The 21,085-nt window shown below is 35.5% G+C and overlaps 1 protein-coding gene across 1 annotated transcript; it reads right to left on the minus strand.

Annotated features, from left to right (window-relative positions):
* Positions 1-4,642: 4,642 nt before the first annotated feature.
* LOC125192025 (uncharacterized) lies at positions 4,643-6,114 on the minus strand. The gene is made up of 5 exons (XM_048089477.2): positions 5,986-6,114; positions 5,714-5,890; positions 5,431-5,604; positions 5,247-5,353; positions 4,643-5,172 (listed from the first exon to the last, which is right to left on the minus strand). Exons 1-5 carry the CDS (start codon positions 6,112-6,114, stop codon positions 4,770-4,772), a joined length of 990 nt encoding a protein of 329 aa, XP_047945434.1. The 3' UTR covers positions 4,643-4,769.
* Between the last annotated feature and the right edge of the window lie 14,971 nt (positions 6,115-21,085).

The raw sequence follows: 21,085 nt of genomic DNA on the forward strand, positions 1-21,085 counted from the left end.
TATTTAACTTCCAAAAATTGACAATTATTTTATTATGCATTGACTAAATGTTATCGCAAATCAAATATTATGAGAAATGATATGTTACATACCTTATGTAAGCTCCTTATATGAGCTTCTTGTATAAGCATCATTCTCAATTTGACGCATGTTTAACGTTGTTCCTTCGATTTATATATTTAGTTTGCTTCTAATACATTTAAAATCAAAGCTTGATTTGTAATTTTATTAATTTATTTAAAATTATAGAGAAAATGATCAAATCGAGCTTTGCTTTTTATGAATTTTGTGAAATTAGAAATTTCATACTAACATTTTTTAATGTATTAGAAACAAACTAAATATATAAATCAAAACAAACAATGCTAAACGTGCGTCAAACAAGATTTATGCGTCAAACAAGAGTTATGCTCACATAAGTATGTAGCATACCATTCCTCCGAATATTATTCCATTCATTCTAAGGTAATTGAGGCGTTTCTTTTTTGTACGTGTTTTAGGAAAATAATATTAAATAGTTAAAGTAGAGAGATTATAGTAGACAATACTCTTCTTTACATTATTCTCTCTTACTTTAATTGTTTAGTACTCCCTCTGTCTCACAATAAGAATCACATTTTGCCATATCGGTCTGTCTTACAATAAGAGTCACATTTCACTTTTACCATAAGTAGTAAGTAGGTCTCACATTCCACTAACTCACTTCACTCATATTCTATTATAAAACCAAAATAAAAAGTGGAACTCACATTCTACTAATTTTTTCAACCCACTATTCTTTATATTTCTTAAAATTCGTGTCCGCACCAAATGTGACTCTTATTATAGGACGGAGAGAGTATAAGTTTTTCAAAACGAATATAAAAAAACAAAATGACTTCTACATTAGGACGAAGGGATTTATTCTCTTTTCCAAGTTAGATGTGACACTTTAGTTTCAGTTTAATTGTCCCACAAAAGAAGTTATATTCATTTTATTTTAAATTTTTTTTCTTATACTAATATATAAAATATTTTTTTTCTCTTAAAACTTAACACAATAAACAATATCTTCTAAAATCTCGTGCTATTATCCAAATGTAACAGGAAGTACTATATTTCTTTTAATAAATAGTCTTATTTTGTATTTTAATTTTTTTTTTATTTCTTTCTCATACTACTTATTTAGTTTTGTATTAAAATGTGTAGTCCAAAAGTCTCTATTAATATTACGGGACAATTGAAGTACTAGTCCATGTCACACACAATCAATTTATAATAAGTTATATTTTAAAAATATAAACTTTTGAAATGATACCGTTTTAATGCACAATATTAAAGTATGAGAGCAATAGAAACGAAAAATGATTGAAGTATTTTTGGCGAAGAATGTATCCTAAAACATTTCCTAATATAGAGTATCTAATTTTAAGAAATTGACCAAAATAAAAGTAGCTGTTATTTTTAGCAGAATGTCTATCCCTCACAATGACAACTTTTTTTTTGTAATAACAATTTAATCTTGTACAATATAATGACTAATATAGTAAATTCAAAAATAATACTCATATACTAACATTGCTTTCGATAATAAACCTAAAATTAAACTAATATATGTATATCAATTATAGAAAATTTAGAATTTTAATAGAAATTAATTATTACTCTATAAAACATTCACATAGACGTTAACTCGTTTGATAAAAAAGATAGATACGAGAAGATATGTAAAACAAGATAAGAAATACAAGCTTCATGTCAAGATATGCAAAGATATGATTTTTTTCTATTGTTGTTTGATAGAAAAGAAATTATCTAAATTTGTATTGTATATTAAATAACATGGCTTAACTTGACAAATTGGTGAGATACGTAAACAAGGTTAATGTTATAATTTTGGTAAGATTAGATAGGGCTCTGGTCTTATATTGGGCTTTGAGTTAAGCTTAACTATGATATCAAATAATTAGAAATGTCCATATATAATTCTCTATCTTAATATTACTAACTTATCAAACATGTTTGATAAGTTAATAGAATAATTAATTATTAATGGAAGAGTAAAAAATAAATTCTAGTTTAATTCTAGGTTAGTTTATTAAATTAATAACACACATTAAAATCCGTAGTTACAATACAAAGAAATATATATTTGATATATTAAATAAATCTAAAAATAAAAATTATATAGTCATGATCATTAAATATAATAAAAAAATATATTTTTTTAATCTAAATTCAAATATTTACAAATATAACAAATATATTATAACTATAAATTCTTATCACCAAAATGAGTTTATATTATTATTTATTACCATAATTATAAATCTTTATCACTATAAATGAAAGCAATCGACACTTATTTCCACGCAGAATAAGTTAGTTGCGAGGTCGTGGCAATGCAGCAAAGATAGTTTTCCTATAAACTTTCTTCTTCTCCTTTTTTTTTTAAGGATCAACAATGGTTCCCATCTACCCCCATGATGACTCGAATCCCGACCTATCGGTTAGAGGGAAAGCTGCGTCTACCAACTGAGCTGCGCTTCATTGTCTTAGTTTATTCATTGTCTTAGTTTTCCTATAAGCTTGCTTCTTCATCATGTGCATGATTCTCTCGGGTTTCCTTCTTCTCATGATTAACTTGATAATCTACGAAGCTTTGAATCTTCACGATAACATTGACATCTCAATCAAATCCAAACCAAAACCAACAGCCTGCCGTAACCTTAATTGAATAATTTTGTATTTGTTTATTATGATTGATGGTTTCCTCTTATGTTGGTTGATTGTAGGATGATTGCATGTTTGGTTGCGGAAGAAATAACAATTTTGATTATGTACTTGTTTATCTCTTGCTCCAATATTAAAATATATTACTCCCTCCGTCCCGGATAATTCGGGTCACTTTGACCGGGCACGAGTTTTAAGAATTGTAATGAAAAGTGGGTTGAAAAAGTTAGTGGAATGTGAGTCCTGCCTTTATATATTAATTTTATAATAAGATGTGAGTAGGAATAAGTTAGTGGAATATGGGGTCCACTACCAAAAATAATAAAAGTGAAATGGGACAAATTATGTGAGACGGACTGAAATGGAAAACTGGGACGAATTATTTGGGACGGAGGGAGTATTACTTTGCAATGTGAGATGAAAAGTACTACTCATAATTGAGACCATATCTATGGATGCATTTAGGGTCGACATATTGCGGCCCAAAAAATCGAGGTTTCTTAATATATCTATGGATACATTTAGGGTCGACATATTGTGGCCAAAAATCGAGGTTTCTTAATATATCTATGGATGCATTTAGGGTCGACATATTGTGGCCCAAAATCGAGGTTTCTTAAATGAAGTGCTTAGGAAATAATCAGTTCAATAGTACTCCAGTACCCATCCAATTTTAGGTTTTAGAGTAAAATATATCCATTTTTAGTTTACACCAAATCAAATTCAAAAATCACTTTTTCAAATTTTACGAGTAAAAAAAATGCAGTGGATAAATAATATTATTTTAATATGAATTTTGTATAAATGGTTAAAATAAAATCACTATTTAAATTTACATTAAAATGAGTTTGAGTTTAGTGTAAATGGTTTGATTGGTTTCAATATACAAAATTCCATAAACTAGATGCGTTAGCCCAATGACTTTTGATTTCCTTAGGTGAGAATCATGGAGTTCTTCCAGGCTCTTCTATTCAAAATGATTTTATTATGGACTCAATGTCCCACATTGTTTGTAAGAGTAACTGATGTGGGTTTACATATAGATTAAATAAGCTCTATTTTCTAAAATGGACTATTCTTTTATGACGAGTTTTCATGTTTGGTCTTAACATGTACTTTCATTGAGATCCAAGCCGCTCAGAGTGGTGGCCGGAAAAATAACTTGTCAGTGAACAATGAGAGCTCAGAGTGGTGGCCATAGTGAGTTGGTCACTATGGCACTTGGTTAGGGGGGGGGGGGGGGTCGACTGTTACGGAATAATGTTCAACGTTGGTTGTGATCGAGCAACTGGTATATAGACTATATAGGCTCTTTCTCCTAACAAGCTAGTCTTGTAAAATGAATTCCCCTCGTCCGTAGCAGATTTTCATTCTCTTACATTCACTTCGGCAATTTCTCTCACTTCTCTCGTCTTTCTCTTATGCTCTATAAGCAATTCTCTTCTTCAATTTTTCTCACCTTGATCTATGTGAGTGGTGAGTGTGTTCTTCGCAGAGATAACCTTGTTGAGATCTTCTTGTGAATCTGGCTTGAATTTACGTCCGTAGCCGGAAAGTTTTAGAGAACTTGGGCTTGAGAGTGAGACCAGATATGTTTTATCGTGACTACTTGAGGGTATTCTTTGTTGTTTTCCAGAGAAAGATTTGTATCTCTTCTCTTATCCACATGCTATCATCAATAAAACTCAGTACTAGCTCAGATATATGTGATTGTGCTAGATATGAGCATTAATTTCTAATGCTATTTTTTCATATGTACTCTAATATTTTAGATCTTGCAATTTATTTCATAGATCTAATGATAGTGTATATTCTTGTTACATAGTACTATTATTGTATATTCTTGAGAGTAATCTTTCAATAAAATGTTGATCACCTTATTTGTAATATACATTAAGAGATCTGATCTTTACAAGATCACATGTTTAAACTCAATAATAGTAATAAAGATACGATAAATAAAGAAAATTATTATCATAAAATAGTGGGGAAGACTAGGCATGGTAGATGAATATACAATTACATTCAACCCTAGAAATCCCCAAAGACCCTTGCGTTCAAAAATAGTGGCTGGGGGTGGGATTGTAACCGGGAAGGAAGTAGGGAGGCGGGTGTGAGTATATAGTAGTGAAGTGCTGTTGCTCCATTAGTAGAGGATCATCGTTTATGTTTGAGTAGTGTTGATGTGGAGGCATCATCCACTGCGGCTGTGGATTATAGTGAGGCAAGCCCTCATAGTTGGAGGCAGTACCCCTAACATTTTGCTGATCATGGCTACTCCATTCGTAGTTGTTGAAACCGAGAGAGAGCTGCGAAATGGCAAACATGGTTGGGTCGAAATAAGGGGACTCGTGGCTCGGGAATGGCTTCTCGCTCAGTGCACGAAGACGTGGATCGCATTGCAATAGCTTCTCATAGTGTCTGTCCAATAGCCCGGGTGGGAAACTCACATAGTGCCTCCTATGTTAACAATTTTATGAGATTTAAGCAATCATAAAATAACTCTATAATAAGTTAATGCAACTATATAATACCTCCAAACGGGAGCTTGGCCTCCGGTGAAATCAGAGGACTGCTGCCAAAGGGTGTGCTTCCGGGGCTGGGGATTGACCTCCCGGTAGAACAATGGCGGTTGGTTCAGCTGGAAAGAAACAGCCAATGTGTTTTAAAATTAAGACACAAAAGAGAGTTGAAAGGGAAAAAGAAAAGAAAAGAAACCTCGATTTCAAGAGTGGCGGGGAGGTTGTGGGGTGTGATGGCCCTCATAGCGGAGATATGAGACCACTGGATTTCGATCTTGCTCTTGAGAGCTCCATCCAGCACCTCCCACACCAGTTTGCGTTTCGCGTAATACATCTTGGCAGTGAGATCTCCTTCATGCCTAGTCATCCTCTGCATGCCCATTTCAATCAGTAAGATAGATAACTCATCTATCTTGGACTTATATGACCAGAAATGATCTGTTCTTATTTTTGTTTATTTATCATTTCTACGTACATACCTGCCATGATCCGATCCTGATGTAAAGTGCAGGGAAATTGGAAGCTTTTAGCTTTTCGGGAGATCCCAAATCATCCGATTTTCGGGCTTTGGACAAACTCATCTCCAGCAGATTCAGGAAAGATGGTGTTTTGCTAAGTGTCAATCCAAGAGGGCTTGACATCTCTTCATCTCCTTCCTACACAACATACATAATTCATTCATTCAAATCTTGCATTTATGTACTATTACAAACAGAAAGCTGTAAGGAAACATGATGAGTGAAGAGAGAACCTGGTGATCAGACTCCAGAGAGAGTCTTATTGTCTTAACCCCGTTGGAATCTTCTTCATAGATGCTTTGATTTGCAAGTTGAAATGCTTGGCATGTGCAGGAGCCTTGTTCGTAAACATTCTCACCCATTGTTTCTTCTTATTTGCTTGTGTTATGGATGCAGATATTGGGCTATATATAGGAAAAAAGGCTGATGCTGACGTGGAAAATTGAGAAACACCTAAAATTTTAGAGAGTGAAATTAGAAATGAAAGAGTCTTTTTTTTGGCGGCAAGGAAAAATAAATTGGAGATTTTGCTGCCATCTTATTATTATTAAAATTGACTATGTTTATTTCAAGATTGGCCTGTTGTCATAAACTTTTGAGTACTTTATTTCTTCTTAACTCACTTTAGATTTATGAGGATTCTCATGGATTTCATCTCTAGATCTTAACTGGAATGTGTAAAATATTTTAATTAATGAGATGCAAATCATGCAATGTTACTTTATTGAATTTCTACATCAGCTAATTAATTTGGATTAGCTTTTATAATAGAGGAATGCTGAGTAACTGCATAATAACTCCTTTTTTCTTTCAGTTTAATCAGGCCCGGAGAATATCTAGTAGTCGCTTTCATTCCATGTATTCAAGATAAGATGCAAGAATTGTTTATTATTTATTATTATATTTATTGTTAGTGCTTTTTGATTTAAGTCTTGCTAAATGCTGCATGCCAACTACTACATCATATTGCTCGTATTTTTAAAATAAATTAAAAAAACAAACATTATGACGTAGATTTAAAAAGGATTATTTGCAGCTCTGTATGGATCTCACCCAAATTTAAAACTAAATTATTACTCCTTCCGTTCCATAGTAATGAAGACGTTTTTTTTCGGCACAGAGGTTAAGTAAAAGGAGAATAAAGTGGAAAATGAAAAAGGTAGAAAGATGAAGAGAAAATAAAGTAAGAGTGAAGTAGATGTGGAGAAATGTGTGGACTTTTACTAAAAAAGAAAATGATTCTATTACTATGTAACGTACCGAAATGACAAAATGAATCTATTACGATGGAACGGAGGAGTACTAATGTGTATGCAATAACAGAATTTAAAGGGTGTGATAATATATGAGAATCGACTGTTCTTAACTAAATGGTCAAAAGATTAATCTTTTTCTTTGGGTAGCTTTAATCTTTGGGCCAGCTGTCTTACTCTTCGATGTGCCTACAAATCAGTATGAGAATAGTCACTAGGTCCGCCGGTGGATATTCTTGATAAAACCAAAAAAGAAGAAGCAATTGTTGGGTTCGGCAGTGAACACCCGAACTCTACATTAGTATTATACTGTCCGTTTTGAACTAAGCCATCATAATTTTACTTTTGGGGTACTCCTCAAAAGGCCTCATACTAATGAAGTTCGATAACCCATATATATACTTTCAACTCTTACTCATTCTCCGATGTGGGATGTGGGATATAGTTTGCACCTTATTAAAAGCATTCCTTTCATTTAGAGAAACACAATAAAACGGCCACAAGAAAATAGGATGAAAAAAATATTTTTCATGCATAAAAATAGTAGTTTTGGGGGTAATTGTGTTATATCGTCTTAAGCGTACACAAGGTTTTCTTTAATAAATCTGGCAAGCAACTATTTAAACTTTAGAATTATAAATGCAAATTTCAAGCTTTTTATTAATTTAAATGAAGACAATTTTATATTTTTTCATTCCATAAGTCAATATTATTTCATAAAGATAATTGGTTACATTTAGCGAATGCCGATCAAATTGGTATGTTTACTTGATTGGTTTGGGTATTTGTGATTGGTGTAATGTGTTAGTTCGTTTGTCTTCTTTTAGCATCGTATTTTGTTTGCTAATTAACCGAGTCTTTTCTTTGGATGGTGTTTGTTTATGTCTCTAAATTGAAGTTGTGGGAATGTTGTGTCCGAACATCTCTTTTGTTAGAATAATTTTTATTTTGTTTTGTTTTTCTCCTTTTATAGTTTTGTTTCTCCAATGGACCAAGTGAATTGGATTAGAACACTTTTTGAACATGAAAAAAATGGTTACTTTATCTTCATACCGTGCACTAATATTATATCTCTACAGAATTGAGAACAAAGATCCTCATTGATTAGGTGTGAAATATAAACACAAAAAGTAATTCTAATTGGATTGTGGACATAAATAAATAAATAAATCATTAGTATTATATAAAAATAAAGCACGTGGAGACTTTGATTGAAAGTGTTGGATGCCAAATCTTCAAACGGGTAAAGACTGCGCCTTGATGGCTTTTGTAATTGCATGCGCCAAAGTGATCACTCACACACACAACACGCACATGTATCTAATAATGGTGGTGTTGATTTATTGTAGTTTTATCCAATGATAGAAACAAGGGAAACTGTCACATTCTTTGACTAAGATTCATGCTTATAATTAATTTGAGAGAGTGACCAATCATTACTTTTATTATGATTGTGATATATAGACGATATAGTTGGTCCTCATTTCTTGTATTGGTCATCACGTTTCAAATTGGAAATCAATGTCGACTCATGAATTCTTTATTATTTATGTACTATCCCAATTACATTGTTATTTTATTATACCATAAAAAATACTCAATGTCGTATGACTATATAGTCTATATATAATTACCTTAGTTACCAAATAAAATTTGGCAAAATACATTCTTAGGTCCTTATACTTTAGTCAAAATGTTCATTAGGTCCTCATACAATTTTTTTGATTTAATAGGTCCTTATACTTTTCACAATATTTTTATCAGGTTCTCGTACAATTTTTCGTTTTAGTAGGTCCTTATACTTTTATCATAACTTTCATTAGGTCCTTGTACAATCTTTTATTTTAGGAACTTTTTTACATTTATCTTGGATAATAATCTAAATTTAATTAAACTTAATGAACTTTTTAATATTCCATTATTTAACTTAGCATAGTCTATGAAGATAATATCATCTTGTTATCTAATAATCTCAATAAGTTGTAAAGAATAATAAAAAGATTAACCGTGATAATTGAAGATTAAAATCGAAGTTTTTTTTAGAATAACTATCCGAATTTTCAATTGATTATTTATATTTTTATTGAAAGATACGTTTCCTGAATATTTATAATCATAAGATAAGTTAAATAATAAAATTAAAAGATTCATTAAATTTAATTAAATATAAATTATTATCTAAGATAAAAGTAAAAGAATATCTTAAAATAAAAAATTGTGTAAGGACCTACTAAAAGTTATAATCAAAGTATAAAGACCTACTAAAACGAAAAAATTGTACGAGGATGCGATGAAATTTATGAGAAAAGTATAAGGACCTATTGAATCGAAAAAATTGTACGAGGACCTAATGAACATTTTGATTAAAGTATAAGGACCTAGGAATGTGTTTTGCCATAAAATTATACTATACTAGATATGTTCTAAAATTTGAATGTGTGACTTCGAACTCAAATTCTTAACATATATTGCTTCCCCAAACTAAATATTATGATAAATAAAATATAGAACAATGTCAAGTAGTGTGAAAAGCAAGGAGTAAGCATTTTTTGTTCTCCAATCATAGTTATGCCCTTTTTTTGGTTGGTGGAAGTGTGACAAGGAAATTGGACCCATATATTAAAGAGTAGCTAGATCATCACAAAAATTCCTATTCCGTAGATTTTTTTTTTTTTTTTTTTTTTTCACCAAACCCTAATTGATCATAGACATGCTATAGGGAACATGTGGAATGACGCCAAGAGGACCCTCCTATATGACATGACATTTTTTGTTATTCTCAAACCTATTTGATCATAGATATGCTATAGGGAAAATTCCACAAATTTCCTAGACATAGTTTGTTTTAGCTAGATTGAGAATATTAAGAAACTATAGACATTTACTTGCTACGTCAAGCAGTAATCAAAGAGTTTGGACACAGAGATGATCATTTGACAAAATGACTCATGAGGGGTGATCATTTGACGAAATTTGCAAGAATTTTTGTAAGTGTATTTATCTTTTATATTTAAAGATGAATAAAGATGAATGTAGAGCATATGTACATGATGATCTTATATTTTAAATTGAGTTGAATGAAATTACAAATTAGTTTCGTTATTAGGTATATGATTCTATAGCAATAAAAAAGAAATTATATGCAAATTTATGAAAATTCTTCACATGATTACGAGCTTGATTTGAAATAAATATAGAATATTTAATAAAAAAATATTTTTTTCCTAAAATATACTGTAGATATTTAATTTAAAATTTAAATATTTATTAAATTGGAACAAAATGATTAGTACGCAATTTATATTATACATCAGTACTCTCTCCGCCCATAAAAAAATAGTTTCATTTTGCCTTTGTGGATGCTAATAAAAAATAGTTTTATTTCAAACATGAAAACTTTCTTTCATATTTTAATCACTTTTTGCATCTCTCTCTTACTTTACATACTATTCCTCCCTCCTACTTATCAATTTCTTATTCAAATCCGTACCATCCACCAATGAGACTATTATTCATGGCTGAATGAAGTATTTATAAATTTATTGTCAAGGTGATATATAAATTTTTTTAATTATGTATACAATTTATTTATATTTATCACTACCTTAACGTATAGGTTAATTCAAATCTATAGGAGATTAATTGGGTTGGTGCATGGTCTGTAAAAAGCTATTGGTCCGAAGTCCGCACTCATTGCCATATGTGAAATTTTTAATGGTCATTACTATAACTAATAGTTAAATATGTTTAGATTTATTTGATGACTTTACATATGTCAAATTGTAGCAGCATATTTAAACAAATAAGAAATCCTTAGTCTTAATCTCGCTCAAGTTCAATCCATCTAATAATAGTAATTGGAAATCTAGTCATCAATCTCTCCTAACATCATATCAACTAACTTATATCCCGTTAGCAATTTCGTATTATCTTCCTAAATATTCACATGCATGTCATATTTTAAATTATAATGAACTACGTAAATGGTATCTGATCTTACATTTTCGCACGCAAATAGTAGCTAATCTTTATTTTATATCGTTTTTGGTATCTATAAATCACATTTTTATACCTGATGCAATTTTCACCCCAAAATACCCTCTAAACAAATAAAGTTTTGCATTTGTATCATTAAGGTTATTTTGGGCATACACAAAACTAAATACCAAAAATGAATATCTTCTCTCATTCTTCGCACTCTTTATACCATTATTATTAATCAATATTAATATTATTATTTGATGTTATAAATTAATATTAATTTATTTTTAATATCATTCAAATATACTCAATTATAATTATAGTTATAATTATATTTAATTATTGTAATAATATTATTGTTATAATACTAAAAACTAGTTGTAAGTAATAAATAATTATAGTACTTCATAATTATTTAAATTATGAATCACACAATATTACATAATAATAATATTAATTATTACCATCGTACATTAAATTAATAACTAATCAATATAGTCTTAATAAAAATTTAAAATTGTGAATTGTATTCATAATGATATTAAGAGTTGAATATTTTTAGATAGGTTTTCCAACCCTAAAATGAGTATAAAATAATTCAATAAAAAATATTTAATTGATTTAATTATTTTAAATAATTAATTTGATTAGGTGTTTTGTTCTTGATTTATATTATGGATGCAATTAGATGTATGTACACTAAAAAGAAAGAAGAAAAAAAGAGAAAAGAAAAAAGTGGAAACATAAACTAAGGAGAAAAAAAGAAGAAGAAAGGAAGATAAAATACTATAAAGAAAGATGAAAATGAAGAAAAAAGAAAGAAGAAGAAATTAAAGAAGAAAAAAATAATCACACGTTTGGTACTATTTAATTGAAATTTCCAAAAATATCCTCCATAACTAAAAAATCACATGTTTGGTACCTAGGGTTATTTTTATCACTGTATACCAAAAACGATATAAAATAAAAATCAGATACCATTTGCTTGCGAAAGTGAAAAATCAGTTACCATTCATTTAGTTCACTCAATTAAACAAACATTATGATTTATGAATATACAAAAGAAACTCTTACCCTAATCTTTATGTTTATAACGTTGACTAATTAATTTATGTCTAAGGAGTGAATTGTAAAATACTTCCACAGTCTCCCAAAAAATTGACAAAATCATATATGACATAGGTTTTAATATACAACGGTAAAGTAAGAAAAAATATGAATAAGATAAAGAGGGTTGGAAAAGGTAGTGGAAATAGTGTTAGTGGGTCGTAAGTCCACGTTATTCATAGTTCAAAACTTTCTTTGTTTAAACTTCGTTTAGTTTTATAGGCGGTCCAAAATAAAAAATTAATCTATTTTTTGAAGATAGAGGAAATATGTCTTTGGATCGAGGTTACATATTTGTGATACATCATAAGAGCATCTCCAGTGGTCGGCTAGCGACCGGCTAGCCGATTCTTCACGCTGGCCGATCGGCTAGCCGAACCATTGGAGGCGGCAAGCGGCTAACCAGCGAGCCGATCGGCTAGCCGCCATTGTGGCGGCCCGATCGGCCAGCGCCGATTTTTGGTTTTTTTTTTTTTTTACAAACCTATATAAACGCGATTTTCGTTTCATTTTCATTTGCACCACTTGTTTTAACGAGTTTTCTCTCTCTCTAACTTTCTGTACAAGAGCATCATCGCGCGATGAGTAACGCAGGTGGTAGCGGTGGTGGTAGTGGTGGTAGTGGTGGTAGTGGTGAGGAGTACGAACGGAGGATGAACGAGGCTATGAATGCCTACATGAACCGCGAGATGGAGCGGTACATGCTAGGGTGGAACAGTAGGCGATACCTCGCCCTCCACGAGTTGTCCACCGCCGAGCAGTGATTGATCGGGATCACGTAGCTGCACATCAGCGGCTGTACGACGACTATTTTTCAGAGAACCCGCGGTTTCCCGCCAACATGTTCCGGCGGCGTTTTAGAATGCGCAGGGAGTTGTTTATGCGCATCGTTGGCGCATTAGAGCGTCTATCTTTGTTTCCGCTTCAGGCACGATGCGGCTGGCAGACCCGGCCACACCCCTATTCAAAAGTGTACGGCGGCAATCAGGCAGTTGGCCTACGGAGGCGCGGCAGACATGTGGGATGAGTACCTCCACATCGGTGAGTCGACGGCCCTGGAATGTCTGAAGAATTTCTGTGGGGGCGTGATGGCCGTTTTCGGTGAGCAGTACCTTCGAAGCCCTACTCCCGAAGATTGTCAGAATTTGATGCAGATGCACGGGGAGAAGCATGGGTTCCCCGGGATGTTAGGCAGCATAGATTGTATGCATTGGGAGTGGAAGAACTGTCCGACTGGCTGGAAGGGGGCCTACACGACCGGCTACAAGTCAAAGAATCCCACGATAATCCTCGAGGCCGTAGCTGATTACCGGCTGTGGATCTGGCATGCGTATTTTGGGGTAGCCGGGTCGAACAACGACCTCAACGTCCTGAACTCGTCTCCCCTCTTCAACGAGAAGTGCCAGGGCGTCGGTCCAACCGTCTCATTTGTGGCCAACGGCAACCGGCATGATATGGGCTACTACTTGGCGGATGGGATATACCCTCGGTGGCCGGTCTTTGTGAAGACGATCAGGCAAACAAGTGATGAAAAGAAGGCCTACTTTGCGGAACGACAGGAGTCGGCGCGCAAGGACGTGGAGCGCGCATTTGGTGTGCTCCAGTCTCGATGGGCGGCAATTAAGGGTCCAACGCGTTTGTGGGATGTCGGATGCGTTTCCCAGATAATGTACGCCTGCATTATCCTGCACAACATGATCGTCGAAGACGAAGGCGTACAACTGACCAGTTGGGTCAATGACGATGAAGCCGGTCCAAGCCACGGAACGACCACCCCTAGTGTACGACAGGGGGTACCTCTCGATGAAGCCGGCCGCCTCAAGGAATTTGCCAACATGCGCCAAGTGGATGCTCATATTCAACTCCAAAAGGATATAATTGAAGAGTTGTGGGCACGGAGGATTGCACGGCGATAGTTTTTTTCTTTATTATTTACCTTTTTAAATGTAATTTTTTTTATCTATGTACCTTTTTTAAATGCAATTAATGAATTTTCCCGTATATGTCTCGTAAATTTAATTCCGTAATTTAAGAGCATCCGCAATGGTGCTTAGGCTAGCAATAGGCCAGCCATTCTCTCCCCTGCCACGTCAGCAACACTAAAAAATCCACCTGCCACATCAGATTTAGGCCAGCCAGAGGCCAGCCGCAATAAAAATAATTCAAAATATACTACATTTACGGAATTAAAATTACGATTAAAATACGGAATTAAATTTACGACACATATACGGGAAAATTAATCCATTCCATAAAAAAAATTACAAAGATTTTAAAAAAAAAGTACATGATTTTTTTTTTAAAAAAAAGGGCTTCAACACACGAGCCCCGCCACTCTCTACTCCTCATCGCCGTCGCCGCTGCTGCTGCCACCGCCGCCTGTGGTATCTGAGCCCACGTCGGAACCCGCTAGCCGTGCCCTCGCGATTTCCAAATCAACCTGCATGCTCTCGAGCATCTCGTGAAGAAACATCTTCTCCGTGGGGTCAGTGGCGGTCTTCCACTCTTGGAAGACCTTGTACATCTGATCCCGCGTATGGTTACGCAAATGGAGAGTGTACTCGAGTGGGGCGGGTGGGAGGGCGGAGGACTGGACCTCGCGGGGCGATGGGGGGATCCGCCCCTCGCAGCCTGCTGCGCCCGCTTCTGTCCAACCGGGCGGGGGCGACCAGTAAATGAAGGAGGGGATGGAAACTCCTCAGCATCCGGGGGGAGGTCGTAGGATCCGCCGCTGCTGCCGCTGTAGTCGCCGCTATAGTTCACTTCTTCGGCCACCCAGCGTCGCACCCCGCCCGGAACTTCTCGGAGTCCTTCAGCAACATGAAGCACTCCCAGAAGGTGAACTCCTTATACTTCCCCTGCAAGGAGAACTGACTCGCGGCGATCATCCGGGCGTCGTCCTCATTTTGCCCACTACTGAGCTGACGGAGGGCGTTGGCGTAAAAATTCGAAAAACGGCCCACCGCGGCCCTGGTGCGCTCCCACCCCTTCCGGACCTCCTCTGGGCTGAAGTCCTTCCCGTGCGGGCAGTGCCTCCTATAGGCAGCTCTGATCTTCGCCCACATGTTGACGATCCGCTGGTTGTTCGCAACCAGCGGATCGTCGCACACCTCCAACCACCCCCTGGCCACCCCGGCGTACTCATCCTCCGTCCACTTCCTCCGGCCAGGGGTGTCGTAAACAGCGGACTGCGATGACTCGCCGACCGCCTTGGCCTTCCCCTTCCCCCTCGTCTTCTTCTTCGGCGCGGCCCGCCTCGCTGGAACGGGAGTATCATCTTCCCCGAGATCGATCCCCATATCATGCAATGACAGAAGGTCATCGCCAGTGAACTGCGTCTTCACTGGGGTCGACGTGTGAGACGAAGCCGTCAAAAAATCAAGCGAGGGCCGATATACCGTGTCCCCTCCCGGTGACCCCTGCACCCCCCCTGCATACCGGGATGCATACCGTGCTGCATCCCCCCCTGCATCCCGCCCTGCCACATCATCCCCATCATCTGCTGCTGCATCTGGGGCATACCCCCCCACCCGGGCGCTGACTGCCCGCCGCCCGGCATCCCCCACGGCATACCCCCCGGCATACCCCCCTGCGCCCCCCCGGCGCACCGGCCATCATCCCCATCATCTGATTCCAAGGGATGTTAAACCCCGGGCCCATCTGCCCCCATCCAGATCCCACAGGTACCGTGGGAGTCTGAGATCCACTCGTCGCTGGACTGGACTCGTTGTTGTGATCCATCGCTCGATGATGCTCTTGTACAGAAAGTTAGAGAGAGAGAAAACTCGTTAAAATAAGTGGTGCAAGTGAAAATGAAACGAAAATCGCGTTTATATAGGTTAAAAAAAAAAAAAACAAAAAATCAAAAATCGGCGCTGGCCGATCGGGCTGCCACAATGGCGGCTAGCCAATCGGCCAGCGCTTCGGCCAGCGCCGAGCGATCGGCCAGCCCACGCCGAAGCGCTCGCCGACTGCAATGGTTCGGCTAGCCGATCGGCCAGCGCGACGAATCGGCTAGCCGGTCGCTAGCCGACCATTGCGGATGCTCTAATCGTAATTTGAATTCCGTAAATGTAGTATATTTTGAATTATTTTTATTGTGGCTGGCCTATGGCTGGCCTAAATCTGATGTGGCAGGTGGATTTTTTAGTGTTGCTGACGTGGCAGGAGAGAGAATGGCTAGCCTATTGCTGGCCTATGTATCATTGCGGATGCTCTAAGATAACTTAATATGATTTGAGATAATTTTGCACTGTGTCCAGACTTTTTTTCGCTTTTCCACTTCTTTTGGCTTGTGAGCTATTTTAGTCATTTCTCTAATTCTCTTAATTTATTATTTCTGTCTCATCGTCACTATTTTCCCAATTTTCTCTTGTTCCCATTATTTAGTTTCTATTCCCCCTCTCTTTTTTCGTTTTCCTCACTCTCATTTATATAAAATACTAAATGATGTGTTAAAAAGTCATTTAATAAATGTTCTACTTTATATTTTAGTTTGCAGTTACTAAATTTCGGTATATCTTTTACTTTGATACTCAAGATAAAATGCTCTCTATCAAAATAAAGTCCTTCTTCGGTCCTAAATAAGATTCATATTTTATCATTTTCGTCCGTCTCTAAATAAGAGTCATATTTTACTTTTACTATAAATAGTAGTAGTAATTAGGTCTCACATTCAACTAACTTACTCTACTACTAACATTTTATTGTAAAATGAATAAAGGTCAATTTTGGTCGTATACATTTTGACGGAACCGTAAAAAAGGGACCGGATCGACACGAATTTCATTTGTTATGGACTCGTTTTTCAAAAAGTGAATGTCTTTTACCAAATTAACTTTTACTCTATAATCAATTGTTAGAATCTATGGTGAGATAGCTTTATCATTTATATTAGTTTTAGTGAGTTGTGTGATCTATTTCAATCTATGCTTGAGATAGTTTGACAGCAGGTGTTACGAGTATGCCTCTGGCGGAATCGGATTAATCTTACTTGACTGGGTTTGCGAATTAAGACCGAAAGTCTTTTAGAGGGTGGCAGGGTTTAAACCTGTTACCTTAAGGTCACCAAAACTCTGTGCTGCCAGCTGTGCTACGACCCATTGATAAGTTTGTTGTTATTATGTTATGGAATGAGTTTCAAAATTATTTTCGATTAAGAAACATTCTTACATTTTTTTAATTATTTAATTTCTTATTATACAAAATAAACTTCTGGAGTATATAATCACTAGCGACATGCGTTTTTCGCCTAAACCAAATATAAGAGTATGGATATGATATGAAGTTATATTCTAGATTATTGTTAGAAATGTGCACAATTGTGTCGTATAACATGAATTCAGGATATTTCGATGCAATAACGGATAGTGTAAGAATGTCTGAGTATAATTTTTTTATATGTACAATTATATGCTTCTTTATATGATAGTAATAACTTCTTTTGGATTTTCAAAAGTAACCCTAGTGTAGATAGTTAGAGGACTAATACCTCATCCCAACAGCCATGAATGGAACTAACTAAACGGTTTGTTTCATGCACGGCGATAGAAATCAAATATGTTGATTAGGCTTTCTGGATTATGATTTGTGTTATATGATTTCACCATGATAAATTATTTATTTTAACCAACTAATATATGCATATTAAATTTGCGGTGGTTAAAAAAATGAAATTACTAAGAAATACGAAGTAGGAAGATACTTGGAGTTCAACTTTGTTGTCTTGACTAAGAAGGAAAAAGGCAATTTGAACTTGGAGAAAGTGAGGATTGATATGAACAACCCACTTAACCGCCCATATATATTTGGAAGGCCCACATTTACAGTTCAAATCTAAAAAAGTTGAACAATTATTGATATCATCATAAATTACAACGACTAACTAATGTAGTGTGACTGAAAGTGATCATTGATGCACAGAACTCAACACTACTATTTACACGCATTGGATCTGCCGCTAAATCATTCCTTCCTCCATGATTTTAAATTGGTACACCACAAATAATTAGTCCCTTTCCCTTCGAAGAATAATAGAATTTTCATTTTTGATCTTTGTGATTTTTAAGAAATTTTTAAATTTTCAAGATAAAAATTAATGAAAGGTGATTTCTATCTTTATATACTCTCTTCGTTTCCTTATAGTTGAATCATTTTTGCATTTCGAAAAGTTCCCTCGTAATTGAGTCATTTCCATATATAGTACTCTCTCCGTCCCATAGTAGATGTAACACTTGGGAGATGACATGAGATTTTAGGAGATGCTATTTTGTGTGTTAAGTGGTGAGAGAAAATATAATTTTATAATCGATATAAGAGGAAACTTTTTCTAAAAGAGGAAATGTGGCATCTTTTATGGGACAAACTAAAAAAGAAAGTGTGACATCTACTATGGGACAGAAGGAGTAACATTTTTCTCTTTCTTACTATACTCTCTTACTTTATTCTCTCTTTTATTACTCTCTTACCGCACCTGTCCCATAAAAAATATCACACATTCCTTTCTAGTTTGTCCCACTAAAGATGTCACATTTCCATTTAAATAAATTCTCTCCCACAATAATATAAATATCATATTTTCTCTTTCCACCTAACACACAAAATAAAACCTCCTAAAATCCCGTGTCGTCCCACAAGTGTGACATCTTTTGTGGGACAGAGGGGGTACTTTTTTTTTATCTATTTATTTAACACACTCAATATCCCTTCTTGAACTCCGTGCCAAAAATTTTTGCCTCAACTATGAGGAAACGAGGGAGTATTAATTTTATACTCCTTCCGTCCCACTTAAAATGACACATTTTCCTTTTTAGTTTTTCCCAACTAAGATGACACATTTCCTTTTTTGGAAACTTTCTCTCTGCAATTAATGCACCCAACCACTTTTTTTCACTCCTATTAAAATGTTCATCTTTCTTTCTCTCTCTATTTAATACCTACACCGCCATTTCTCTCTCCAATTAAACACATTAATCTATAACTCCTAAAATCCCGTGCCGCCCAAGGAATGTGTGATCTTAGCCGGGACGAAGAGAGTAATAAAATATGAGTATAGTAAGTTAGTACAATGTGAGGTCCTCTTGCAAAAAATAGTAAAAAAAAAAAAAACTTCTAATGAAGACCGGATAAAAATGGCAAAATGAGACTTCTATGGGACTAAGGGGAGTACATATTTGACCGGATAAACATCTCATATTTGACTGGTGCGTACTTAAAAAAATTATTTGACTTTGTGAAAGCAAATGAGTGAAAACAGGAATGTAGACACCATTTTTATATATTTATTTTATATTCATTGTGAGTATAATCAATGAAATGTGGGGCACCGTTACTAAAAATAGTAAAAATGAAATAACATATTTATTCAAGACCATCCAAATAATGCGGACCAGAGGGAGTAATTGGTTGGAGTTAGAGAATCTCTAACAACAACAGATGGTGTTGAAATTTTACCTAGACAGAAAGTTGTTTCCCAAGATCTCTAAGGCCGGGGAGAGATACTCGAGAGAAGACCTTCTACGTGCGAAATTTAGGCTGCACTTCAGAAGTGTGAGGCGTCAAAGGCTCCAAGGTGTGATGGGTTAACTTCAAGTTTGTGAAAGAACCTTGGAAGGACATTGGTCAGAAAGTATGTGAGCTCATTCGGTAATTCTTCGACACCGGTAAACTATCAAGAGAACTCTACCAAACTTGGGTGACTTTGATCTCAAAACTGGAAGATGCCTTCGAGATTAAAAACTTCAGGCCGATAAGCATGATTGGAAGACACAAACGACTTTTATCAAGAGTAGACAGATCTTGGATGGAGCGCTAATAGCCAATGACGTATTTTGTGGATAAAAAAAACAAAGTTAAGTGTTGCGGTCCTCAAACTTGATTTCCAAAAATCGTATGACTCCATTCGATGGAATTTCTTGGAGGAAACAATGGTGGGAATGAGATTTGGGTTGAGATGAACATGTATCATGGAGTGTGTGAGGACGGCCTTTATGTCCACCCTCGTGATGGGTCACTCATATCACTATTCCCATTACGAAAATGGATTGAGGCAATAAGACCCCTTTTTACCCTTTCTCTTTTCTTCTGATTGCTGAGACCTACAATAAAATTGTTCACAAGGGATTGAAACTTGGAGTGTTTAAGGGGATTCATGGGGAAAAATCAGATACCAGCCAGCCACCTTCAATTTGCAGATGATACCATCATCTTCTCGGTGGACAAGAATAATACGCACAACTATAAGAAATTCTTTCAATGCTTTGCTTTAATGGCGTCAAGATCAACTATGACAAATTGACACTCATCCCTATGAACTGTCACGATGATTGGGTAGAAGAAGTCTCAAGTTTGTTGAAGTGTGGTATATCCAAATTAGTTGTTACCTATCTCGATATCTCGCTGGTAGCTAGTCTAAGGAAAACTCAAACCTGGAAGCTGATTATTGAGAAAGTTGAGAAGAGGCTTGCTCTTTGTGAGGCGAGGAATTTGTCGACAGCTGGTAGATTGGTACTCACTTAAGGCGATGCTCAATAACCTCCCGATGTATGAATTGAGCCTTTTTCGTATGCCTAAGAAGGTGGCTAGTCCTATTATCTAACTACATAGGCATTTCGTTTGGGAAAGAAAGAATGAAATAATGAGATAATCCCATTTGTTGGGATATTATTTGTCACGACCGCACTTCCTAAAGATAGAAAGCACGGTGGATTGCGACTAATGGGAATTTAAGAAGCGAGGAAGAAAAGGAAAAACGATCAAAAGATACGACATATGGATCAAAAGATGAAACTTTAATACCAAATCATAGTCTGAAATCACGAAGTAACAAAGTATGAATTAAAATAGTCCAACCATTCAAGGAGAACATAAGAGTTTAAAACCTAGAGTAGCGGAAGCATCTGAGAGTTGACTACTACTATGTATGAAGACACAATAGCAGTCAGAACATTTATTGAATACAGCCTTTCGTCCCAATGCTCAACATTCTCCGTCC

The sequence above is a fragment of the Salvia hispanica genome, chromosome 4 (genome assembly GCF_029641045.1).
Source record: "Salvia hispanica isolate PSC_SH4W2 chromosome 4, Shi_PSC_v1, whole genome shotgun sequence".
NCBI classification, from domain to species: domain Eukaryota; kingdom Viridiplantae; phylum Streptophyta; class Magnoliopsida; order Lamiales; family Lamiaceae; genus Salvia; species Salvia hispanica.

Coding starts and splice junctions, on each gene's coding strand:
- LOC125192025 (XM_048089477.2), bottom strand. CDS start 6,114: ATGGGTGAGAATGTTTACGAACAAGGCTCCTGCACATGCCAAGCATTT. Junction 5,891..5,985: donor CTCTGGAGTCTGATCACCAG/GTTCTCTCTTCA, acceptor TATGTTGTGTAG/GAAGGAGATGAAGAGATGTC. Junction 5,354..5,430: donor CCGCCACTCTTGAAATCGAG/GTTTCTTTTCTT, acceptor GTTTCTTTCCAG/CTGAACCAACCGCCATTGTT.